This window comes from Hyla sarda, chromosome 4, assembly GCF_029499605.1.
Source record: "Hyla sarda isolate aHylSar1 chromosome 4, aHylSar1.hap1, whole genome shotgun sequence".
NCBI lineage: Eukaryota > Metazoa > Chordata > Amphibia > Anura > Hylidae > Hyla > Hyla sarda.
Genome location: NC_079192.1, coordinates 181,608,210 through 181,635,432, shown reverse-complemented (window position 1 = coordinate 181,635,432; position 27,223 = coordinate 181,608,210). Strand labels below are relative to the sequence as shown.

General features: G+C 47.2%; 2 protein-coding genes across 6 annotated transcripts in view; one reads left to right on the top strand and one right to left on the bottom strand.

The window, feature by feature from the left end:
• The window catches only part of LOC130368784 (TRPM8 channel-associated factor homolog), a 64,033-nt gene extending 40,543 nt beyond the window's left edge, over positions 1 to 23,490 (top strand). For 3 of the 5 annotated variants that reach the window (XM_056572994.1, XM_056572996.1, XM_056572997.1), the window contains exons 7-8: positions 10,950 to 11,284; positions 21,758 to 23,490. In XM_056572994.1, the coding sequence (XP_056428969.1) occupies positions 10,950 to 11,284; positions 21,758 to 22,009 (587 nt within the window). In that variant the 3' untranslated portion in view covers positions 22,010 to 23,490. The remainder of the gene's footprint in view (positions 1 to 10,949; positions 11,285 to 21,757) is intronic. The other 2 variants (XR_008892568.1, XM_056572998.1) reach the window with 2 other exon arrangements.
• Positions 23,491 to 25,496: 2,006 nt separating this feature from the next.
• Positions 25,497 to 26,960, bottom strand: LOC130367424 (uncharacterized). Its single transcript, XM_056569841.1, has one exon. It carries the CDS (start codon positions 26,958 to 26,960, stop codon positions 25,497 to 25,499), a length of 1,464 nt encoding a protein of 487 aa, XP_056425816.1.
• Positions 26,961 to 27,223: the final 263 nt, after the last annotated feature.

The following is a 27,223-nucleotide window of genomic DNA, read 5'->3' as shown; positions in this document are numbered from 1 at the left end:
ATTAGATACTACCGTAGACCATCACGGATGCAAACATGTTCTTTTCTTCCTGAGACTACTATGGATGGGGACATTAACCTCTAAACATTCCATCCCTGTATTATGGGGGAAAAAAACAACTATTGCTTCCCAGCAACTTTATCAACTAACATCACATAATTACAATACATTTTGAGAAAACAGGAAAAATAGGGAAAATTAAGATTTTCTGGGCCTTTCAGAAGGGAGTTATCATCAGCATCTCCGGTGGCCTAAGGCTTTCTTCTTAAAAAAAGACAAGTGGTGGGGGACTGAAAGGAGCTGAATGTTAGCTGCAGCAGGACTAGAAAGGGACCAGAGTAAGGTAAGTATAGCTGTTTTTTTTTTTTTTCAAGCAACATATTCATTTACCACATATAATAGCACAATAATATCAGTGTATACTATGCATAGTTGCAGAGTTTATTTATAATGCAACTGTTGAGCCATGAGCTAAAATATAATGGGTAAAATTCTTGTATCTAATATTTTACCAGTTTTTATCATTTTTTTCTTTAGTACTTAGTTATTCATTGTATAGTTAGGGCAGAGCTGGAATCTGTGACTATTGCTCAGTTACAGAACCTACAGGGAGTCTGAGATCTACCTCCTGTATCATCATTGGTACAGGCATCTGCTCTCTTCCTGCTCCCTACAGCTCTGCCCCCCCCCCCCCCCCCCCAGATTGACTGCTGTGTGTAAATGTGGTGTCCCAGCACCAAAGGCTGTACTATGGGCTTCGGACTTCATCAGGCAAACCTGCAGCACAAATGTTGCGCCCTCTAATAGACTGGTTGTTATAGTTATGAAGGTCAATCACTTTATCAAATGTTTTGTTATATTTTTTCATAAGTACTGTATTACATGTTATATATATATATATATATATATATATATATATATGTTATACCTTTAAGAGAGAGGAGCAGTGCAGACCCATGTGACCCTGTATGCCCAATGGGAACCACTAAATTGCTAGCTATATAGAGTAGTGGGGGAGGAGTTGCCCCAGTTCAGTGCTAGTCACTGCTTTAGTCTGAGCGCAAGTGTGGTAAAGATGTGAGCTGTATGTGGAGAAGCTCTGAGGAAAATCCAGAACAAATGTAATCTCAAGTCTTATCCAGCCATTCTGCAAGGATCCCCCGCATGGAGGAAATTTAAGCCTGGCAGAGAAAGGCTCAGGACCTTGTCAGAACCCTAGCGACCTGGAACAATTTTCAGTCTTATCTCAAGTCAGTATTGATCAGTTGGGTGAAAGCATCATAAGTCCCAGCAAGGCAACAGGGCTCCCAAGGGGATGCACTCCATCCTCTCCACTCTGCATCATACTGTTGGCTGCACCCTGCTCAGTAAAAGGCAGTTACCAGTTTTATCTGTAACCCGACATCAGTGTGTTTCTTTACTCCATGTGTCTGGCCCAGGAGAAGCTGTCTCCAACCTCGGACCTGTTACGCCGAGCGCTCCGGGTCCCCGCTACACTCTCCCCACTGCAGCGCTCCGGTCAGATCCACTGACCCGGGGCGCTGCGATTCCGCTTCCAGCCGGGATGCGGTTCGCGATGCGGGTAGCGCCCGCTCGCGATGCGCACCCCGGCTCCCGTACCTGACTCGCTCTCCCTCGGTCCTGTCCCGGCGCGCGCGGCCCCGCTCCCTAGGGCGCGCGCGCGCCGGGTCTTTGCGATTTAAAGGGCCACTGCGCCGCTGATTGGCGCAGTGATTCCAATTAGTGTGTTCACCTGTGCACTTCCCTATATCACCTCACTTCCCCTGCACTCCCTTGCCGGATCTTGTTGCCATCGTGCCAGTGAAAGCGTTTCCTTGTGTGTTCCTAGCCTGTGTTCCAGACCTCCTGCCGTTGCCCCTGACTACGATCCTTGCTGCCTGCCCCGACCTTCTGCTACGTCCGACCTTGCTTCTGTCTACTCCCTTGTACCGCGCCTATCTTCAGCAGTCAGAGAGGTTGAGCCGTTGCTAGTGGATACGACCTGGTCACTACCGCCGCAGCAAGTCCATCCCGCTTTGCGGCGGGCTCTGGTGAAAACCAGTAGTGACTTAGAACCGATCCACTAGCACGGTCCACGCCAATCCCTCTCTGGCACAGAGGATCCACTACCTGCCAGCCGGCATCGTGACAGTAGATCCGGCCATGGATCCCGCTGAAGTTCCTCTGCCAGTTGTCGCTGACCTCACCACGATGGTCGCCCAGCAGTCACAACAGATAGCGCAACAAGGCCAACAGCTGTCTCAACTGACCGTTATGCTACAGCAGTTACTACCACAGCTTCAGCAATCATCTCCTCCGCCAGCTCCTGCACCTCCTCCGCAGCGAGTGGCCGCCTCTGGTCTACGCCTATCCTTGCCGGATAAATTTGATGGGGACTCTAAGTTTTGCCGTGGCTTTCTTTCCCAATGTTCCCTGCACCTGGAGATGATGTCGGACCAGTTTCCCACTGAAAGGTCTAAGGTGGCTTTCGTAGTCAGCCTTCTGTCTGGAAAAGCCCTGTCTTGGGCCACACCGCTCTGGGACCGCAATGACCCCGTCACTGCCTCTGTACACTCCTTCTTCTCGGAAATCCGAAGTGTCTTTGAGGAACCTGCCCGAGCCTCTTCTGCTGAGACTGCCCTGTTGAACCTGGTCCAGGGTAATTCTTCCGTTGGCGAGTATGCCGTACAATTCCGTACTCTTGCTTCAGAATTATCCTGGAATAATGAGGCCCTCTGCGCGACCTTTAAAAAAGGCCTATCCAGCAACATTAAAGATGTTCTGGCCGCACGAGAAATCCCTGCTAATCTACATGAACTCATTCACCTAGCCACTCGCATTGACATGCGTTTTTCCGAAAGGCGTCAGGAGCTCCGCCAAGATATGGACTCTGTTCGCACGAGGCGTTTCTTCTCCTCGGCTCCTCTCTCCTCTGGTCCCCTGCAATCCGTTCCTGTGCCTCCCGCCGTGGAGGCTATGCAGGTCGACCGGTCTCGCCTGACACCTCAAGAGAGGACACGACGCCGCATGGAGAATCTCTGCCTGTACTGTGCTAGTACCGAACACTTCCTGAGGGATTGTCCTATCCGTCCTCCCCGCCTGGAAAAACGTACGCTGACTCCGCACAAAGGTGAGACAGTCCTTGATGTCTACTCTGCTTCTCCACGTCTTACTGTGCCTGTGCGGATGTCTGCCTCTGCCTTCTCCTTCTCTACTATGGCCTTCTTGGACTCTGGATCTGCAGGAAATTTTATTTTGGCCTCTCTCGTCAACAAGTTCAACATCCCAGTGACCAGTCTCGCCAGACCCCTTTACATCAATTGTGTAAACAATGAAAGATTGGACTGTACCATACGTTTCCGCACGGAGCCCCTTCTAATGTGCATCGGATCTCATCACGAGAGGATTGAACTTTTGGTCCTCCCCAATTGCACTTCTGAAATTCTCCTTGGACTTCCCTGGCTTCAACTTCATTCCCCAACCCTGGATTGGTCCACTGGGGAGATCAAGAGTTGGGGGCCCTCTTGTTCCAAGGACTGTCTAAAACCGGTTCCCAGTAACCCTTGCCGTGACTCTGTGGTTCCTCCGGTAACCGGTCTCCCTAAGGCCTATATGGACTTTGCGGATGTTTTCTGCAAAAAACAAGCTGAGACTCTACCTCCTCACAGGCCTTATGATTGTCCTATCGACCTCCTCCCGGGCACTACTCCACCCCGGGGCAGAATTTATCCTCTGTCCGCCCCAGAGACTCTTGCCATGTCTGAATACGTCCAGGAAAATTTAAAAAAGGGCTTTATCCGTAAATCCTCCTCTCCTGCCGGAGCCGGATTTTTCTTTGTGTCCAAAAAAGATGGCTCCCTACGTCCTTGCATTGACTACCGCGGTCTTAATAAAATCACGGTTAAGAACCGCTACCCCCTACCCCTCATCTCTGAACTCTTTGATCGCCTCCAAGGTGCCCACATCTTTACTAAACTGGACTTAAGAGGTGCTTATAATCTCATCCGCATCAGAGAGGGGGATGAATGGAAAATGGCATTTAACACCAGAGATGGACACTTTGAGTATCTGGTCATGCCCTTTGGCCTGTGCAACGCCCCTGCCGTCTTCCAAGACTTTGTTAATGAAATTTTTCGTGATCTTTTATACTCCTGTGTTGTTGTATATCTGGACGATATCCTAATTTTTTCTGCCAATCTAGAAGAACACCGCCAGCATGTCCGTATGGTTCTTCAGAGACTTCGTGACAATCAACTCTATGCCAAAATTGAGAAATGTCTGTTTGAATGCCAATCTCTTCCTTTTCTAGGATACTTGGTCTCTGGCCAGGGACTACAAATGGATCCAGACAAACTCTCTGCCGTCTTAGATTGGCCACGCCCCTCCGGACTCCGTGCTATCCAACGCTTTTTGGGGTTCGCCAATTATTACAGGCAATTTATTCCACATTTTTCTACCGTTGTGGCTCCTATCGTGGCTTTAACCAAAAAAAATGCCGATCCCAAGTCTTGGCCTCCTCAAGCGGAAGACGCCTTTAAACGACTCAAGTCTGCCTTTTCTTCGGCTCCCGTGCTCTCCAGACCTGACCCTTCTAAACCCTTCCTATTGGAGGTTGATGCCTCCTCAGTGGGAGCTGGAGCTGTTCTTCTACAAAAAAATTCTTCCGGGCATGCTGTCACTTGTGGTTTTTTTTCTAGGACCTTCTCTCCGGCGGAGAGGAACTACTCCATCGGGGATCGAGAGCTTCTAGCCATCAAATTAGCACTTGAGGAATGGAGGCATCTGCTGGAGGGATCAAGATTTCCAGTTATTATTTACACCGATCACAAGAACCTCTCCTACCTCCAGTCTGCCCAACGGCTGAATCCTCGCCAGGCCCGGTGGTCTCTGTTCTTTGCCCGATTTAATTTTGAAATTCACTTTCGGCCTGCCGATAAGAACATTAGGGCCGATGCTCTCTCTCGTTCCTCGGATGCCTCGGAAGTTGAACTCTCTCCGCAACACATCATTTCTCCTGACTGCCTGATTTCCACTTCTCCAGCCTCCATCAGGCAAACTCCTCCAGGAAAGACCTTTGTTTCTCCACGCCAACGCCTCGGAATCCTCAAATGGGGTCACTCCTCCCATCTCGCAGGTCATGTGGGCATCAAGAAATCTGTGCAACTCATCTCCCGCTTCTATTGGTGGCCGACTCTGGAGACGGATGTTGTGGACTTTGTGCGAGCCTGCACTATCTGTGCCCGGGATAAGACTCCTCGCCAGAAGCCCGCTGGTTTTCTTCATCCCCTGCCTGTCCCCGAACAGCCTTGGTCTCTGATTGGTATGGATTTTATTACTGATTTACCCCCTTCCCGTGGCAACACTGTTATTTGGGTGGTCGTTGATCGATTCTCCAAAATGGCACATTTCATCCCTCTTCCTGGTCTTCCTTCAGCGCCTCAGTTGGCTAAACAATTTTTTGTACACATTTTTCGTCTTCACGGGTTGCCTACGCAGATCGTCTCGGATAGAGGCGTCCAATTCGTGTCTAAATTCTGGAGGGCTCTCTGTAAACAACTCAAGATTAAATTAAATTTTTCTTCTGCATATCATCCCCAATCCAATGGACAAGTAGAAAGAATTAACCAGGTCTTGGGTGATTATTTACGACATTTTGTTTCCTCCCGCCAGGATGACTGGGCAGATCTCCTTCCATGGGCCGAATTCTCGTATAACTTCAGAGTCTCTGAATCTTCCTCCAAATCCCCATTTTTCGTGGTGTACGGCCGTCACCCTCTTCCCCCCCTCCCTACCCCCTTGCCCTCTGGTCTGCCCGCTGTGGATGAAATTTCTCGTGACCTTTCCATCATATGGAGAGAGACCCAAAATTCTCTCCTACAGGCTTCATCACGCATGAAGAAGTTCGCGGATAAGAAAAGAAGAGCTCCTCCCATTTTTTCCCCTGGAGACAAGGTATGGCTCTCCGCTAAATATGTCCGCTTCCGTGTCCCTAGCTACAAGTTGGGACCACGCTATCTTGGTCCTTTCAAAATTTTGTGTCAGATTAATCCTGTCTCTTACAAACTTCTTCTTCCTCCTTCTCTTCGTATTCCTAATGCCTTTCACGTTTCTCTTCTTAAACCACTCATCATCAACCGTTTCTCTCCCAAATCTGTTCCTCCCACTCCTGTTTCCGGCTCCTCGGACATCTTCTCCGTCAAAGAGATTCTAGCATCTAAAAAGGTCAGAGGGAAAACCTTTTTTTTGGTGGATTGGGAGGGTTGTGGTCCAGAAGAGAGATCCTGGGAACCTGAGGACAACATCCTAGACAAAAGTCTGCTCCTCAGGTTCTCAGGCTCTAAGAAGAGGGGGAGACCCAAGGGGGGGGGTACTGTTACGCCGAGCGCTCCGGGTCCCCGCTCCTCCCCGGAGCGCTCGCTACACTCTCCCCACTGCAGCGCTCCGGTCAGATCCACTGACCCGGGGCGCTGCGATTCCGCTTCCAGCCGGGATGCGGTTCGCGATGCGGGTAGCGCCCGCTCGCGATGCGCACCCCGGCTCCCGTACCTGACTCGCTCTCCCTCGGTCCTGTCCCGGCGCGCGCGGCCCCGCTCCCTAGGGCGCGTGCGCGCCGGGTCTTTGCGATTTAAAGGGCCACTGCGCCGCTGATTGGCGCAGTGATTCCAATTAGTGTGTTTACCTGTGCACTTCCCTATATCACCTCACTTCCCCTGCACTCCCTTGCCGGATCTTGTTGCCATCGTGCCAGTGAAAGCGTTTCCTTGTGTGTTCCTAGCCTGTGTTCCAGACCTCCTGCCGTTGCCCCTGACTACGATCCTTGCTGCCTGCCCCGACCTTCTGCTACGTCCGACCTTGCTTCTGTCTACTCCCTTGTACCGCGCCTATCTTCAGCAGTCAGAGAGGTTGAGCCGTTGCTAGTGGATACGACCTGGTCACTACCGCCGCAGCAAGTCCATCCCGCTTTGCGGCGGGCTCTGGTGAAAACCAGTAGTGACTTAGAACCGATCCACTAGCACGGTCCACGCCAATCCCTCTCTGGCACAGAGGATCCACTACCTGCCAGCCGGCATCGTGACAGGACCATGTGTAGGCTAACGGTGCCCTGGCGTCACAAAGTGATAAGGTATTTCTTGCACCCCCTGTGCAACCACAAAACTTGGCATCACGAACAGGATTTGGGTGTGCGCCCACAAAAAAAACCCAGGCTGAACTGTATCTTAGAAACAGCACGAGCGTGTGACAGATTACTGTACGGGACTCTACAGAAATAGAGGGGGAGCATTTTATTAATGGCCATACTGAGAGCAGTGATCGTGACCAGAGACTGTGTGACGCAAGACTGTCCACATGTGTAAGCAGCGCACAGAACTTCCAGTCCACCCCAGGAGGGTTTAATCCGGGAAGAGCAAAGCGCATGGAAAACTCCCGCCAGAGAAATGCCCCACCCCCAGGCGCGGGAACCAAGTTGCTGTGCCAAAGCAAAAGTGGAACTCAAAGGACCGCCCCTTCTTGCACAGGGGATGGTTGAAGAAGCTGCACTGCTGATGCATTTCCTGTCGGCGGCCATTTTTGGGGAGCCTGCTATAAAGAAACCAGCAGGACTCTACCCACTAGCTTTACCTTGTGTGACCAGTGCAGCTAAGATGGCAGAGAGGAAGCAGCACGCGAGCATGGAAGAAGAAAGTGCCAAGTAAGTGGCGGCGGCTGCCACTGAAATTTTTGCAGCCCTGGCCGTTGGGCTCAAAAAACGAGTCGACGATGCCTGGAAGGCACCTAGGCAAGAAGGCTGCCACTGAAGTTTTTGCAGCCCTGGCCGTTGGGCTCAAAAAACGAGTCGGCGATGCCTGGAAGGCACCTAGGCAAGAAGGCGACAGCGCCTGAAGCACTCCGCCGACCGGTGGAAGCCCCGGTTCACCATGCCCTTGTCCTTCTCAAGACCTGAAAGAACATCAGCGAGTGCCCCAGTCCAATCGGAGCCATTGGTGAGGCCCAAGTCACCCCCCCCCACTTCTGCGGTGGGTATTTGGGGATGAGCCTGAGTTGCTCCGCTATATGCAGGAGTGTCTCATTCCCCTTCCTGAGAAGAAGACGTCATCCAGCTTGAAGTCTCAAGTTACCAGAACCGCCACCTACAGTCGTACCCAGAGAGAAGCTATGGCTCCCCAATACTGCGCCATGGCCCCCTAATACCAAGGTTTGGCCAGAAGAGCAGGGGCCAATGACCACTTCAGCAGCTCCAGTGGTGGGTGCTGTGTCCATACAGGTTGTTGTCTAAGTGAGTCCCCACATCTCGTTAATGGCGAAAAAGCCTGTTGTTATGTATTAGGTCTCCATCAGCTACAGGTTTTACCAGCCTGTGCTTGACATTAAGAGCAATGCCCCAGGACTGATACCTGTTATTGTTACTAATGTTTAGCAATCATTCAAGCAAAGTGCCTGACATTTAGCCAAGAAGAAACCATAACGCTTTCATGTGTTTGATATCCTACCGTGAATTTCTTGAGCATACTTATTCCTTTCTGGCTTGGCACCAAATACGTAAAGTGCCTTTACAGTAGAAAAATGCTTAGTCAGGATTGCCTAGAGAGAAAAATGCTTGGCCTAGACAGTCTTGCTCTTTATTCAGTTAGTATCTAGTCTTTATAATGTCTAAACATGCCTTACTGAGTATTTCTCATGTCTTATTTAGTACAGTCATTAGTGAAATGCATAAAGCCAGACAGACATTAAATGTCCTCAAGTCAGAAATGTATTTTTCAGTCAGGATGTATTTCCTCTTTATATGTTTCATGTTGTGTGTACCATTTGTCTCCTGAAGTGCATTAGGTTACTCCCAAATTCGAGGAGATACCTTGGCTGAAACGTAAGCGCCGAAGGAGGAGTCTGTCTGTCCCTTGTTGTCTCCCGCAGGTGTGGCCAATGAGGTGGTCTCTATACACTCATCGTGGGGAGAAGATGCTAAAAGACAATGGGCCCCATGGAACATGACCGGTAGCAAGGGATAGCCTACAGCAACTCTGTTTTTTTGTCCACCTTCCAGAGTCACCTTCCTCGTAAACTTTGCAATCACGGGAAGGGTTCCAAGGCCTGTTATGTGTTTGTTACGTGTCCATGTGTCTTTGATAGTCCAATGCAGTTACATCGCCAAAAACAAATCCCATACTCAGGTAGCAAAATATTTATGGCACTACTTTGCCCACTTCCAAAAAGCGTATGGTTACCTACGAAGGCACCAAACACTCAAAAGGAAGGAACTCTTGCTCACTGTGTTCTACCTCAAAAGAGGAACTTCTAAGTTGCACTACCCTCATCAGTCCTGGGCATCGAGGATGGCTGTTTCTAAGAGGCGGAGTTAGTGGTGTCCCAGCACCAAAGGCTGTCCTGTGGCCTTCAAACTTCCTCGGGCAGGCCTGCAGCACAGATGTTGCGCCCCCTAAAAGGCTGGTTGTTATAGTTATTATGGTCAAGCACTTTATCAAATGTTTTATTATAGTTTTTATAAGTACTGTATTACATGTTATTTATATATGTGTTATACCTTTAAGAGAGAGGAGCAGTGCAGGCCCATGTGACCCTGTATGCACAATGGGAACCCCTTAATTGTTAGCTATATCAAGTAGTGGGGGAGGAGTTGCCCCAGTTCAGTGCTAGTCACTGCTTTAGTCTGAGCTTAAGTGTGGTAAAGATGTGAGCTGTATGTGGAGAAGCTCTGAGAGAAATCCAGAACAAATGTAATCTCAAGTATTATCCAGCCATTCTGCATGTATCCCCCGCATAGAGGAAATTCAAGCCTGGCAGAGAAAGTCTCAGGACCTTGTCAGAACCCTAGTGACCTTGAACAATCTTCAGTCTTATCTTAAGTCAGTATTGATCAGTTGGAGAAAGCACCCTAAGTTCTAGCAAGGCAATGGGGCTCCCAAGGGGTTACACTGCATCCTCTCAACTCTGCACCATACTGTGGGCGTGTAATGCCATTTGCACCCTGCTCAGTAAAAGGCAGTTATCTGTAACCCGTCGTTGGTGTGTTTCTTTATTCCACGTGTCTGGCCCAGGAGAAGCTGTCGCCAACCTCGGACCATGTATAGGCTAATGGTGCCCTGGTGTCATGAAGTGATAAGTTATTTCTTGCACCCCCCCCGTGTCACCACATAAACACAAGTCTTCCACAGGCTCACCGGTTAGAACATATACAACGATGGTCTCCTATATTACACACTACTAAACCAGTAGTGAGTAGATAAAAAGCTTATATGGTAACTGCCATGCATATTCTGATTTAAATGAGCATTAGTATGAAGAAATTGTCAGAGAAATTGTACAATCACACCATACCGGCCACACAGAAAACTATGGAGGCCACAGAACCAGGGAGGTGGGAGGGGGCCCTGACAGACCTCGATAGAAACAAGTGAGCCAGTGATTGTGTTTGCCAGAAGGTGCTACACACCAACAGTGACAAGCCGTGAGCACTACACTCATACGGATCATATACTAAATGGATAGCAGGGTACTTCAACTATAAAGGCACAATGGCATGTTGAATTGAGGAAATTGATAACATTTTGACATTTACGTATGCCACATTTCTTTAATAACCATCTTTTCATATTAAGATTTGTCTGACAAGCAGGAGTCACAATAGATGCCAGGAAAAATCTTAACATGTAGAAGCCATAGCTCAGTATTCTCTAGTTTAACCAGTTACGTGATTGTAAACTATAGTGTTATTATTTGATCTGTCCATTTTTATTTCCAGATTTACTATCTCCTTAGGTTTACAGTTATCAATAATGGATTAATCTTATCTAGTTATGACATTTTCCTGTAGATTACAGTTTACATAATAGAAAAAACCTTCTGTGCTCATCAATACAATATTCCTTTAATTATTTTTTTATCAGTCCAACCTTGCACCCTTTCAACTGTTTTGTCTTTTTCTGTTGTTGCAGGTTTTATGCATTCTGGATACCCAATAATGTGTCTTTCAGAATCAGCACCTTCCGCAGTAACTGCTGAACTAATGAGGAAAAGTATGTGGGGGTATATACACGAACTTGGCCACAACCAGCAGAGAGGAGCTTGGGAATTCCCTCCTCACACCACAGAAGCCACCTGTAACCTGTGGTCAGTATATGTGCATGAAACAGTGCTAGGAATCCCAAGGGATAAAGCTCATCGAGATCTCTTGCCAGGAAAAAGAGAAAATAGAATCCAGCAGTATGTTGGGAAGGGAGCCAAGCTTGCTGAGTGGACCGTGTGGACAGCACTTGAGACTTACCTTCAGGTATTATAAATTAATAAACTACTTAGGCCCAGATTCACTTTAGGAGTGTTCTTCTGACTTTCCACAGACAGATGATGTTGGTGGAGAGAAGGGTCAGGCATGTTGAATTTCCACCACCTGAACCCCATTGATCCGTGTAGGAAAAACTGGCACCAGAGCTGTTAGTGCTGTCTGGTTTGGCTCACCTCTCCTCCCACTTATTAAAAATGTGTTACCACCTTTAGACTAAATGTATCAGATTTATCACAGTTTATCACAGACAGTTTACAAATCTGGTTCATCTTTAGACTTTCTTGTCTAAAGTTAGACCAGTTAGATGGGATACTTTACTAAAACATTATGGGGGGTATTTATCAATTTTGCCTGTTGACAGTTTCTTTTTACCCTTTTTTTTAACTTTGGTTTTCATGGACATGCACCAAATTTATCATTTATCATTGTTAGTAATTTTGGCTCAAATGTTGAAATCAGCTGTTCACAGCGCCTTTTACACAGAACTTACCGCCACAGAGGACAGCGTATTTTACCCTGTAGAGCAGCCATTTCGGAGTCCCTCCTGCAGTATATCAGCAAGCGACATGAGTTATTTTCTTTTGTGGGGTTTATAGCCACCATGTGAAATGGATTTTATTTTCAACTTGGGTAGTTTCTTTTTTTTTTGTTACTTTATATTGCAGTGGTCTTCAACCTGCGGACCTCCAGATGTTGATAAACTACAATTCCCAGCCTGCCCGGACAGCCGTTGGCTGTCCGGGCATGCTGGGAGTTGTAGTTTTGCAACATCTGGAGGTCCGCAGGTTCAAGACCACTGCACTATAAAGTAACAAAAAAAAATACTCAAGTTGAATGTCAGCAGAGAGCACTGTGGTCAGACAGAAAAGAAATTCAAAAGTAAAAGAATTTCCTCTGTAGTATATGTTACGCCGAGCGCTCCGGGTCCCCGCTCCTCCCCGGAGCGCTCGCTACACTTCCCTCACTGCAGCGCCCCGGTCGGTTCCACGGACCCGGGGCGCTGCGTTACTACCTCCGGCCGGGATGCGATTCGCGATGCGGGTAGCGCCCGCTCGCGATGCGCACCCCGGCTCCCGTACCTTACTCGCTCCCCGTCAGTTCTGTCCCGGCGCGCGCGGCCCCGCTCCCTAGGGCGCGCGCGCGCCGGGTCTTTGCGATTTAAAGGGCCACTGCACCGCTGATTGGTGCAGTGGTTCCAATTAGTGTTTACACCTGTGCACTTCCCTATATCACCTCACTTCCCCTTCACTCCCTCGCCGGATCTTGTTGCCCTAGTGCCAGTGAAAGCGTTCCTTGTGTGTTCCTTGCCTGTGATTCCAGACCTTCTGCCGTTGCCCCTGACTACGATCCTTGCTGCCTGCCCCGACCTTCTGCTACGTCCGACCTTGCTTCTGTCTACTCCCTTGTACCGCGCCTATCTTCAGCAGCCAGAGAGGTTGAGCCGTTGCTAGGGGATACGACCTGGTCACTACCGCCGCAGCAAGACCATCCCGCTTTGCGGCGGGCTCTGGTGAAAACCAGTAGTGACTTAGAACCGATCCTCTAGCACGGTCCACGCCAATCCCTCTCTGGCACAGAGGATCCACTACCTGCCAGCCGGCATCGTGACAGTAGATCCGGCCATGGATCCCGCTGAAGTTCCTCTGCCAGTTGTCGCTGACCTCACCACGGTGGTCGCCCAGCAGTCACAACAGATTGCGCAACAAGGCCAACAGCTGTCTCAACTGACTGTTATGCTACAACAGTTACTACCACAGCTCCAGCAATCATCTCCTCCGCCAGCTCCTGTACCTCCTCCGCAGCGAGTGGCCGCTTCTGGAATACGACTATCCTTGCCGGATAAATTTGATGGGGACTCTAAGTTTTGCCGTGGCTTTCTTTCCCAATGTTCATTACACTTGGAGATGATGTCGGACCAGTTCCCCACTGAAAGGTCTAAGGTGGCTTTCGTAGTCAGCCTGCTGTCTGGAAAAGCCCTGGCTTGGGCCACACCGCTCTGGGACCGCAATGACCCCGTCACTGCCTCTGTACACTCCTTCTTCTCGGAAATTCGAAGTGTCTTTGAGGAACCTGCCCGAGCCTCTTCTGCTGAGACTGCCCTGTTGAACCTGGTCCAGGGTAATTCTTCCGTTGGCGAGTATGCCGTACAGTTCCGTACCCTTGCTTCAGAATTATCCTGGAATAATGAGGCACTCTGCGCGACCTTTAAAAAAGGCCTATCCAGCAACATTAAAGATGTTCTGGCCGCACGAGAAATCCCTGCTAACCTACATGAACTCATCCATCTTGCCACTCGCATTGACATGCGTTTTTCCGAACGGCGTCAGGAGCTCCGCCAGGATATGGACTCTGTTCGCACGAGGCGTTTCTTCTCCCCGGCTCCTCTCTCCTCTGGTCCCCTGCAATCTGTTCCTGTGCCTCCCGCCGTGGAGGCTATGCAGGTCGACCGGTCTCGCCTGACACCCCAAGAGAGGACACGACGCCGCATGGAGAATCTCTGCCTGTACTGTGCTAGTACCGAACACTTCCTGAAGGATTGTCCTATCCGTCCTCCCCGCCTGGAAAGACGTCCGCTGACTCCGCACAAAGGTGAGACAGTCCTTGATGTCTACTCTGCTTCTCCACGTCTTACTGTGCCTGTGCGGATGTCTGCCTCTGCCTTCTCCTTCTCTGCTGTGGCCTTCCTGGACTCTGGATCTGCAGGAAATTTCATCTTAGCCTCTCTCGTCAACAGGTTCAACATCCCGGTGACCAGTCTCGCCAGACCCCTCTACATCAATTGTGTAAACAATGAAAGATTGGACTGTACTATACGTTTCCGCACGGAGCCCCTTCTAATGTGCATCGGATCTCATCACGAGAGGATTGAACTGTTGGTTCTCCCCAATTGCACTTCTGAAATCCTTCTTGGACTTCCCTGGCTTCAACTCCATTCCCCAATCCTGGATTGGTCCACTGGGGAGATCAAGAGTTGGGGGCCCTCTTGTTCCAAGGACTGCTTAAAACCGGTTCCCAGTAAACCTTGCCGTGTCCCTGTGCTTCCTCATGTAACCGGTCTCCCTAAGGCCTATATGGACTTTGCGGACGTTTTTTGCAAAAAACAAGCTGAGACTCTACCTCCTCACAGGCCTTATGATTGTCCCATTGACCTCCTCCCGGGCACTACTCCACCCCGGGGCAGAATCTATCCTCTGTCCGTCCCAGAGACTCTTGCCATGTCTGAATACGTCCAAGAAAATTTAAAAAAGGGCTTTATCCGTAAATCCTCCTCTCCTGCCGGAGCCGGATTTTTCTTTGTGTCCAAAAAAGATGGCTCTCTACGTCCTTGCATTGACTACCGCGGTCTTAATAAAATCACGGTTAAGAACCGCTACCCCCTACCCCTCATCTCTGAACTCTTTGATCGTCTCCAAGGTGCCCATATTTTTACCAAACTGGACTTAAGAGGTGCTTATAATCTCATCCGCATCAGAGAGGGGGATGAATGGAAAACGGCATTTAACACCAGAGATGGACACTTTGAGTATCTGGTCATGCCCTTTGGTCTATGCAACGCCCCTGCCGTCTTCCAAGACTTTGTTAATGAAATTTTTCGTGATCTACTATACTCCTGTGTTGTTGTATATCTGGACGATATCCTGATTTTTTCTGCCAATCTTGAAGAACACCGCCAGCATGTCCGTATGGTTCTTCAGAGACTTCGTGATAATCAACTCTATGCCAAAATAGAGAAATGTCTGTTTGAATGCCAATCTCTTCCTTTTCTAGGATACTTGGTCTCTGGCCAGGGACTACAAATGGACCCAGATAAACTCTCTGCCGTCTTAGATTGGCCACGCCCCTCCGGACTCCGTGCCATCCAACGTTTTTTGGGGTTCGCCAATTATTACAGGCAATTTATTCCACATTTTTCTACCATTGTGGCTCCTATTGTGGCTTTAACAAAAAAAAATGCCGATCCCAAGTCTTGGCCTCCTCAAGCGGAAGACGCCTTTAAACGACTCAAGTCTGCCTTTTCTTCGGCTCCCGTGCTCTCCAGACCTGACCCATCTAAACCCTTCCTATTGGAGGTTGATGCCTCCTCAGTGGGAGCTGGAGCTGTCCTTCTACAAAAAAAACTCTTCCGGGCATGCTGTTACTTGTGGTTTTTTTTCCAGGACCTTCTCTCCGGCGGAGAGGAACTACTCCATCGGGGATCGAGAGCTTCTAGCCATTAAATTAGCACTTGAGGAATGGAGGCATCTGCTGGAGGGATCAAGATTTCCAGTTATTATTTACACCGATCACAAGAACCTCTCCTACCTCCAGTCTGCCCAACGGCTGAATCCTCGTCAGGCCAGGTGGTCTCTGTTCTTTGCCCGATTTAATTTTGAAATTCACTTTCGGCCTGCTGATAAAAACATTAGGGCCGATGCTCTCTCTCGTTCCTCAGATGCCTCTGAAATTGAACTCTCTCCTCAACACATCATTCCTCCTGACTGCCTGATTTCCACTTCTCCAGCCTCCATCAGGCAAACTCCTCCAGGAAAAACCTTTGTTTCTCCACGCCAACGCCTTGGGATCCTCAAATGGGGTCACTCCTCCCATCTCGCAGGTCATGCGGGCATCAAGAAATCTGTGCAACTCATCTCTCGCTTCTATTGGTGGCCGACTCTAGAGACTGATGTGGTGGACTTTGTGCGAGCCTGCACTATCTGTGCCCGGGATAAGACTCCTCGCCAGAAGCCCGCTGGTTTTCTTCATCCTCTACCTGTCCCCGAACAACCTTGGTCTCTGATTGGTATGGATTTTATTACTGACTTACCCCCATCCCATGGCAACACTGTTATTTGGGTGGTCGTTGATCGATTCTCCAAAATGGCACATTTCATCCCTCTTCCTGGTCTTCCTTCAGCGCCTCAGTTGGCTAAACAATTTTTTGTACACATTTTTCGTCTTCACGGGTTGCCTACACAGATCGTCTCGGATAGAGGCGTCCAATTTGTGTCTAAATTCTGGAGGGCTCTCTGTAAACAACTCAAGATTAAATTAAATTTTTCTTCTGCATACCATCCTCAATCTAATGGACAAGTAGAGAGAATTAACCAGATCTTGGGTGACTATTTACGACATTTTGTTTCCTCCCGCCAGGATGACTGGGCAGATCTTCTACCTTGGGCCGAATTCTCGTATAATTTCAGAATCTCTGAATCTTCCTCCAAATCTCCGTTTTTCGTGGTGTACGGCCGTCACCCTCTTCCCCCCCTCCCTACCCCCTTGCCCTCTGGTCTGCCCGCTGTGGATGAAATTTCTCGTGATCTTTCCACCATATGGAAAGAGACCCAAAATTCTCTCTTACAGGCTTCTTCTCGCATGAAGAGATTCGCAGATAAGAAAAGAAGAGCTCCTCCCATTTTTTCCCCTGGAGACAAGGTATGGCTCTCCGCTAAATATGTCCGTTTCCGTGTCCCGAGCTATAAGTTGGGACCACGCTATCTTGGTCCTTTTAAAGTTTTGTGTCAAATTAATCCTGTCTCTTACAAACTTCTTCTTCCTCCTTCTCTTCGTATCCCTAATGCCTTTCACGTCTCTCTTCTTAAACCTCTCATCCTCAACCGTTTTTCTCCTAAATCTGTTCCTCCCACTCCTGTTTCCGGCTCCTCGGACATCTTCTCTGTCAAAGAGATTTTGGCCTCTAAAAAGGTCAGGGGAAGAACTTTTTTTTTAGTGGATTGGGAGGGTTGTGGTCCAGAAGAGAGGTCCTGGGAACCTGAGGACAATATCCTGGACAAAAGTCTGATCCTCAGGTTCTCAGGCCCCAAGAAGAGGGGGAGACCCAAGGGGGGGGGTACTGTTACGCCGAGCGCTCCGGGTCCCCGCTCCTCCCCGGAGCGCTCGCTACACTTCCCTCACTGCAGCGCCCCGGTCGGTTCCACGGACCCGGGGCGCTGCGTTACTACCTCCGGCCGGGATGCGATTCGCGATGCGGGTAGCGCCCGCTCGCGATGCGCACCCCGGCTCCCGTACCTTACTCGCTCCCCGTCAGTTCTGTCCCGGCGCGCGCGGCCCCGCTCCCTAGGGCGCGCGCGCGCCGGGTCTTTGCGATTTAAAGGGCCACTGCACCGCTGATTGGTGCAGTGGTTCCAATTAGTGTTTACACCTGTGCACTTCCCTATATCACCTCACTTCCCCTTCACTCCCTCGCCGGATCTTGTTGCCCTAGTGCCAGTGAAAGCGTTCCTTGTGTGTTCCTTGCCTGTGATTCCAGACCTTCTGCCGTTGCCCCTGACTACGATCCTTGCTGCCTGCCCCGACCTTCTGCTACGTCCGACCTTGCTTCTGTCTACTCCCTTGTACCGCGCCTATCTTCAGCAGCCAGAGAGGTTGAGCCGTTGCTAGGGGATACGACCTGGTCACTACCGCCGCAGCAAGACCATCCCGCTTTGCGGCGGGCTCTGGTGAAAACCAGTAGTGACTTAGAACCGATCCTCTAGCACGGTCCACGCCAATCCCTCTCTGGCACAGAGGATCCACTACCTGCCAGCCGGCATCGTGACAGTATACAGTAGCTGATAAGTATTGTAAGGATTAAGATTTTTTTAATAGAAGTAATTTACTGTCAGATATAAAAACGTTTTATATGTGGTACATCTGGGCAAAACAATAATTTTTCTAACATACTTCTATAATAAATTTTCACCTTTTATTAAAGAAAACTGCCTTCAAAAATCCAACCACTAGGGCGCCCCCTTCCTCCTGGGACACTGATGAGTCCCACAGCAGCATGAGCATGTCTAAGGGTCATGGACACAAAATGGCTGATTGACAAGGCTGCAGGAGGAACACAGCTTGCAGCAACACTGCTTTAACACAGAGTTTTACCAAACATGTGGCTCCAGCTGTTTCAAAACTATAACTCCAAGCATGCCTGGACATTCAAAGGATGTCTGGGTATGCTGGGAGTTGCAGTTTTGCAAAACTGTAAACACACATAGCTGAAGGAAACACTGCAGTAAATAAGTGTTATCCAAACACTGTACCTCAAACTATTTCAAAACTACAAATCCCAGCATTACAGGACTGCCTAAGGATGACACACAGGAATGACAGAGGAAGATGTAAGCTATACACTCACCATATTGTCTTTGGTGGTAGAGTACAGGCAATCTCCAATAATCATTGTGTGTGTACAGCATAAATCCAGAGAGGAAAGGGTTACAGAGTGGGGCTGCCATTCTCCTACAAGAGCAGTGAGTCAGAGTGAGGGAGGGGGAGGAGTCATTACAGTGCAGGCAAGAGAAGCACATGCCCCCTCCCTTTGAGACAATTGAAAAGACATTGAGCAGCTGTAATATGCTATATTAGTGAAATATGGGTGACAGAGACAAAAAAGTTATATGTACATGATCAGGATGAGGTACTGAGTAACATATCCCATTTTAGTTTTTTTGTGGGATCCGACAGGTACACTTTAATGCTGCCTGTGGTTTGAGCAGCATAAAACTGCTGACAGACTACCTTCAATGAATGGAAGTTTTTTTTTTCCATTTAGTTTTTATTGATTTTCCTTAATCTGCAAGCTTAACTGTTACAATACTCCAGTGGGACTAAACAATGTTTCAATTAACCTAAAGGTGCAAAAGAAATATTAGTCTAAACAATGTCAAAGATAAAAAAAAAAAAAAAAAAACTGTAGCACTCTTATCTAAGGCTAAGGGGGCATTCACATGTGCATATTTTCTGCTGCAGATTTGGTTCAGCAGATTGTGCTGTCCATTATAGTCAATGGGCAGCAAAATCTGCAGCAGCAAATCTGCAGCATATCTGCAGCAAACATACGCATATGTGAATGTGAAGGCTGGGTTCACATTAGTTTTGTGCTCTGTCCAGAGGAGCTCTGCTGGCTAAGTCTATTAAAACTATAGGACTTCAGCAGAAAAAAAAATATTGCAAGCAGTAATTTTTTTCTCCACTAAACTCCTGCAAAACAACCGTCAACTGCCGGAACCCTGATGGAGCCCATTCAAAGTCAACAAGATCCATCACACCCTGAAGTGTCATTTGTGCTCTGACCCGTTCTGTGCCTGTTCTGTCGGGGAAAAAAGCTGAACAGACATCGAATGGTACAGAGCACAACACTGATGTGAACTTAGGGTGCATTCACACCACGTTTTGTACATACGGGTGCCGGAACCGGCGGGGGGAGGGGTAAACCGGGCGCTCCCATACCCCAGCCGGATCAGCCCGTGACTCCATTTACTTTAATGACCCGACCGGAGTCAAACAGTGTCTGCGGTCAGCTCAGTTTTGACCCGTATGCGGTTTTGGACCGGAACTAAAACCGTAGTAAACTACAGTTTTGGGTCCGGTCAGGAAACCGCATACGGGTCAAAACTGAGCCGACCGGAGTCACCGTTTGACTCCGGTCGGGTCATTAAAGAAAATGGAGTCACGGGCTGATCCGGCCGGGGTACGGGAGCGCCCGGTTTGCCCCTCCCCCCGCCGGATCCGGCACCCGTATGTTCAAAACGTGGTGTGAATGCACCCATAGACTTAGTTCACATCTGTGTTTGAGATCCATCCAGTTCTGGTCCATTCATGTTGTTAAAGGGGTATTCCGGTGGAAAACTTTTTTTTTTTTGATCAACTGATGCCAAAAAGTTAAACATATTTGTAAATTACCTCCGGTATTTATCAGCTGCTGTATACTACAGAGGTAATTCTTTTCTTTTTGTATTTCTTCACTGTCATGACCACAGTGCTCTCTGCTGACCCCTCTGTCCATTTTAGGAACTGTCCAGAGCAGCATATGTCTGCTATGGGGATTTTCTCCTGCTTTGGACAGTTCCTGATATGGACAGAGGTGTCAGCAGAAAGCACTGTGGTCGTGACAGAAAAGAAATCCAAAAAGAAAAGAATTTCCTCTGTAGTATACAGCCGCTAATAAGTACTGGAAGGATTAAGATTTTTTAATAGTAATTTACAAATCTTCATCCACAACGAGAAAAGAAGTGCAGGGCACTCACCATTTGATGCTTTAGTGTTCTTTATTCAGTAGATCTTGTTACATCAGTGCGGTTAGATGCTAAACAGGGGTGTATTTCGGGGCTACGGTCCGTTTCTCGCGATAGTTGCCCTTCAACAGGCCCACCTTGGTGGGGATACGGCAGCAGCTTTTAAATTCTCCCACCCGATCTGGTTGCCATATGACTAAATTGTGGCGTTAATGCACCCTAACAGACGTTTGTATCAGTTTGCATCAGTTTTTTTTAAAACAGTTTTTATCCATTCTTTTCAAACTACTTCCAGACTCCTCCTTTCCTGAGTACAGGAAACTCTAAAAGGTTTATGATCAAGAATTGGAGAGTAGGAGAGGAGAGTAGGGTTTGGTTCTCTTTTGCTGGCAGAATGTCTATCCCAAACTAATTTACAAAAGCTTTATGCGCATATTCTTTGCATCTGTCACCCTGGACTTCAATATAACTTTTTTTAACAGACGTTTAAGTTCCATTTGTCCATTTTTTTTTTTAACAGAGGAAAAAATAGTGCATGCCCCGTTTTTCAGGCCATTAAAAAACTGAACTGATGTAAACTAAGATGAACTGATGATAAAAATTACCCATTAAAATCAATGGGATCAGTTCAGTTACATTTTACTGACTCATAAACAGACCTGACAAACGGAAGTGAAGCAGAGGACATAAATGCAGATGTGATCTTAGCCTTAGTAACAAATGTTGGAATTTTATTCTTCTATTACTGCATTGTTCCGACCCTATTTCTCTCTGGGAGTAAAGACTAGCAGATCAATTAGATATGTAGATAACCAAAGGTTCATCGTTATATGTTACATTTTTAATTGTATCATTAGGGGAAGGGTAAACAGTCATCTGCAAAATAATCTGATTCTGTTTATACTGTACACTGTTAAAGGGGTTATCCAAGAATATATATATATATCAACTGGCTCCAGAAAGTTAAACAGATTTGTAAATTACTTCTATTAAAAAATCTTAATCCTTTCAGTACCTACGAGCTGCTGAAGTTGAGTTGTTCTTTTCTGTCTAAGTGCTCTCTGATGACACCTGTCTCAGGAACTGTCCAGAGTAGAAGCAAATCCCCATAGCAAACCTCTTCTACTCTGTGCAGTTCCCGAGACAAGCAGAGATGTCAGCAGAGAGCACTGTTGCCAGAAAGAAAAGAACAACTCAACTTCAGCAGCTGACAATTATTGGAAGGATTAAGATTTTTTAATAGAAGTCATTTACAAATCTGTTTAACTTTCTGGAGCCAGTTGATATAAAAAAAAAAAAAAATGTTTTTTCCTAGAATACCCATTTAAGTACATTTACATTTCTGCCTTTCACATACCAATACTGCCGATCAGCTGTACATTTCCATACGTTATATTAAAACATTTTCATCATTCATTCTTGCATAGACAGAATATTAATGTACAGCATCTTGTCTTCATTGTTTCAGCTACAAGAGGGCTTTGGTTGGGATCCATTCAAGCAAGTTTTCTTAGATTATCAGACCATGTCCAAGGTCAGTAATGACAAGACTGTTAAGATGAACCTGTGGGCAGAAAAATTCTCTCAAGCAGTCAACAAAAACCTGGTTCCATTCTTCAAGGCCTGGGGATGGCCTATTAATGATGCCACCAGCCAAAAACTTTCTACACTGAGTGAATGGGAAGAGGATCCAATGAAGAAATATGTTACAAAAGTTTAATAAGACAAATATATAGAAACAACACTTTTATGATAATATGCTGAAGATAAATTATATGGTAATAAATGTTAGAGATAAAATAAAAATCATATAATACTAGAAGCCTTCTAGATTATGATCTGAATTTAGAAAATTGATGATACTGTTTGAATAATCAACACTATTCTTATGTATGCACGCTCGGGCTAGCCAGGAATATATGAAAGGGGTACTTATTTTGCTAAACATCTTATCCCTTATCCAAACGATAGGGGATAAGATTTATGATTGTGGGGGGTCTGGCCACTGGGACCCCCACGATCTCTGTGCAGACACCTGGCATTCTGAATATTATGTTCAGAACGGTGGGTTCGGGAGGTCGTGACATCAAGCCACGCCCCTCCCTTCATGTCTATGGGAAAGGGCGTGTCAGCTGCCACGCCCCCTCCTGTAAACATGAATTGAAGGGGCGTTGTGCTACATCACGAACACGGAAGCTCCAAGCTTCCGTGTTCTGAACACCATGGCGCCGGCCTTGAGATCATGGGGGAGGGTTCCCAGCGGCCGGACCCCCCGCGATCAGACATCTTATCCCCTATACTTTGGATAGGGTATAAGATGTCTTGGGGCGGAGTACCCCTTTAATTAGTCTCTATTTGGTTAAAATAGGGGCGTGGTGTGAAGTAACAGGGGGGACTGGTGTGATATAACAAGTGAGCATGGTGTGACATCAGAATGTCCAGTGTCTGCACGGAGATCACGGGGGGTCCCAGCCGCCAAACCCCCACGATCAGGCATCTTTTCCCCTATTCTTTGGATAGGGGATAAGAAGTTTAGCAACGGATTACCCATTTAAGTCAGATATTTACTGCAATAACAATTTTTCGTTTACCTACAATACTTATCTCTGACTCACAATTCAATTAAATCTATTTAAATGTACTTTATGGGTCACCAAAGAAAAAAGCAAATGCAACATCTGTAAATCTTGGAAACAGGATAGACTCTTTAGTAAACTCTTTTTTGGGTATCTTTAAAAGAAAAAAAAGATTGTTCATAGAGAACAACCCTTGTCTGTATCTAGTCATCTGAGTGAATGGACCCGCAAATAGGACACCCCTTTATTTGTCAGAGGAGAGATAGGTGTAAACAGATGGGTGCTCTAAAGAATTTCGTTGCTTTGTTCTTTGCCATACTAGGGTACTGAGGGAAAAAATTAAATGGATCCAGTTGTTTTTGAGAGTTATTCTTTTAGACAATAAAATGCCTTGCACAGTTGATTATATGTTGATTATATGTTTTTAGGTTTCATTTTATCAATGTTGACATGTAAATTGTAAGGAGACTTCCTCAATGAAAGACAGCCAGAAATCAGCCATAAAAGTTCCAAGCAATGAGCAGTGAGCCAGGTTTTCTGTTTGTGAATTATTTTTGTCTTATTTCTCTCAAAAATGTCTTTAAATTTGTACTTTCTACTTCTAAATAAACTTTCAATAGCTTTCATCCACCGTGAGACAATATCTTATTGTTTACTGTATTATAGCAGTTTGATGGGTAAAATTACTGTGATCCCATGTTCCATAAAGTCTATATTAAATATAATAAAATCTGTGAGCGCACGGGGGTCCCCATGAGTAAAGTCGGGGTTTCCTGGTTGTAATAGCTCATTATGTGCTTTTTCCTTGCTCTGTTTACCTATGTGTGATTGTATTATTCTTGTGTGCCCTGAATACCTGTTGTAATATGCCATATATGCCTTGCATAAGTCTTCACTCCCTTGGACTTTTTGGCCATTTTGCTAATGTTACAAATTGTAATTCAATTACTCCAAAGAGCTGGGATACAATATATATCAATCCCCAAATATAAACAACAGTTACCAAGTCATGTACAAAACATATTTCTTTATAGGTACAAAAATATATAAAAACATCAATAAAAAGACACAAAATAGAGATATGGCACTAAGGTTACAGGTACAGAAGATAAGATGATGGTATTACTATGCACACGAAAGTAGAGGACAGGTCGGTGAGTCACAAGAAAGAAAAAACAGAACCAAAGGAAAGGCTGGGCAAAGAATAACACACAATTGTGGTCGTTGCTACATGAGCGAAATGCGTAAAACCCTAACACTAACCTAACAACCAACTGTAACCAATAACCTATCATCCTCAACTAAGCAGTCTGAAGTGTGCCATAACTGCGGCGTGAAGAATATGCCAGGAAAAGAGGGCATACCCTGTGGTAAATGTGATGAAATGAAAAGAAGGGGGGGGGCGGGTGGGAGCGAAGAACCCACGGCGTCATAGAAGGGGGAGAGCCGTGGGTTCTTATAGCCATTCCGCTCCTCCCACAATTACAGGCCAGCTGCGCAGGCCTTTCCATTTGTGGTCGTTGCTACATGAGCGAAATGCGTAAAACCCTAACACTAACCTAACAACCAACTGTAACCAATAACCTATCATCCTCAACTAAGCAGTCTGAAGTGTGCCATAACTGCGGCGTGAAGAATATGCCAGGAAAAGAGGGCAAAACCCGGTTTTAAACAAACATTTGTTTATTGCAGATTACAACACAAGAGACTGGAATGCGCTAGCCATTTCTTTGCGAGGGTTAGGGATATACTGCATGTAGCATCCGGATTTCCAACGTCCTAACTTCTTGATTACGTGAGCTGGGACCCCGTGCTTAGAAGCGGCTGTAGCTGCGCCAATACGGAAGGAGTGACCAGATAATGAGGTCGGGTCTCCTCCCAGCGACCTGACCAGAATGCGTATATGTTTGATGAACTGAGAAGTAGTTAATGGATTGGATCTGAAACGGAGCAAAGGGTCATCAGCAGATGGGTTAACACAGGCATTCAGCAAATCACGGAGGACCGTGACAGGACACCATTTGTGCGCAGTGGGGAAAAATCGGACAGTCACGGATTGACCCGGGGACGAGGTCTTGGTCTGAGTGAGGGACAGTTCGAAACGATCAGAAACATAAGACAGCTGACTGACCTTAAGAAAGGGTGCGTTAACGGACCGAGCAGTACACTCACCCGGTCTGAGAAACCCATAATAGGCAAGGTACATGGCCGCTTTTAATGTGAGGCTATCATGGAAACCCAACGGTGCGGAATCTAACAAGTCGGACAACTGCCTGAACATGTTGCCTGTGATTGGTTGTCTGACTGGGCTGCGAGGGACTTCCTTCTTGAGGATGCCCTTCAGAGCGGACTTCACCAGGCGGGAAGAGAATATAGAATAACTACAGGTATTGGTTAAGGACAGATGGTGTTGGATACCGGCTAGATAACTCCTAATAGTATTGTGTGATAAATGCAGTGTGGTATGGCAAAACCCAATATATGCTAAAAGGAAAGGAACTGAAATCTTGTCGCCCTCGGCATGCTCGGATCTGAATTTGGAGAATGAGTTCCATGCCGTACCATAGATTTTTCGTGTATTTGAAGACAAGGAATCACTGACCAAACGTTTGGCTATCCGAAGATGCTGGTTCAATTCATGACTAGTGAATGGAACGGGGGAACTTGCGCCCCTATGGAATCGGCTTCCGGCATCACCTGAAAGAAATGTGAGAGGTTGTTCCTAGATAAGGCATCTGCAGCAATATTCTGGATACCTCCAATGTGAGCACATGTGAAAGTAAATGTATGATGTAGGGATAGCCAAACTAATCGTCTAGCTAAACTCATGATGATAGGGCATCTAGACCTACCCTTCAGTAGAATATCTACGGTAGCGGCATTATCGGACACGAAAAGAACAGTGGTCCTGTTCCAAGCTGGACCCCACAACTGAGCAGCGGCTACTATCGGGTACAGTTCAAAGGCTGCCGAACTCCTTATGAAGCCTTCAATCTGGGTGATCTCGGGTGGCCAAGGGCCGGCGAACCAATGATTGCCCCAGATAGCAGCGAAACCCGTTGAAGAGGCAGCGTCGGAAAAAACCATGGGCGATTCGTTCCCAATGCTAGGGATAAAAAATGAAATGCCGTTCCAATTGTGCAAAAACGACTCCCACATAGCTAAATCTGCTAAAGCTTGGCAATCTAGATGTATTAGACTACTTTGCTCAGAGGCTGACGGTAATAAGGCCAAGAGGCGAGATATGAAAGTGCGTCCCTGGGGGATGATACGCATAGCGAAATTTAACATCCCCAGGATGGATTGTAACTCAACCTTGGAAATGTAGGGGCGTTCCCTAAGCCTATGTATGGCGGTTCTAATCCTCACGAGTTTAGCTTCAGGAAGTCTGGCTTCCATTTTCTGAGAATCGAGCTCAATGCCTAGAAATGTGATGACCCTGGAGGGACCTTCTGTTTTAGCGGGAGACACTGGGACCCCGAGAGAGTCAAAGACTGCTCGGAGAACCTGTAGATCCCTGGGCGAGGCATTGGGAGACTCGATTAACAGAAAATCGTCGAGATAATGAATGACGTGATTACACTCAAACCGATTTTCCAGTATCCAGTGGAGAGCTGAAGCAAAACGGTTAAATAACCATGGACTGCTGCGTGCACCAAAGGTTAGCTTGGTAGCGAAATAGTACAAGTTCCGCCAGCGAAGACCATGCCATTGCCATTGTTGAGGCATGATTGGGAGGAGCTTGAAGGCATCAGATATGTCCGCCTTAGATAACCAAGCTCCCCGCCCCAGGCTCAATATGATAGCTATGGCCTCGTCGACAGAAGAATACTTAAGGGCAAATTCATCGGCGGGAATAAGTGCATTAAGACTCGGGATTGTAGAAGAATAGGGGGCAGACAAATCATAAATTAATCGCTTTTTATTATTGAATTTGCCCGTCGCTAAGCCTATAGGGCTGACTCTATATATGTCAAAAGGTGATTCAACAAAAGGGCCAATAATAAATCCCTTATCTAGTTCAGTCTGTATAAGGGTAGAAACTGAGTCTGGGTCTGATGTAGCGGAGGCTAGATTATCGCACTCATGGGTCATCTGCGGCAGGGCCACGAAACCGACATGGAAACCCTGCTGGAAGCCAGCGACTAGGTGTCTGGCAAAAGACTGGTCTGGGTGACCCTGTAGAAAACGGCCCAAGAGGTCCGAATCCACCACCGCTAGTCAGGACTTCTCCGATTTTTGGCTGCACGTGGTCTTGGGATGAGCCCTAAAACAGACTGAGCAGATATGCAGTAGGCGGCACTGGCTGTAAGTGCAGGAAGTGTAGTTAAAGTTGTTGCATATTTGTGATTTTCCTA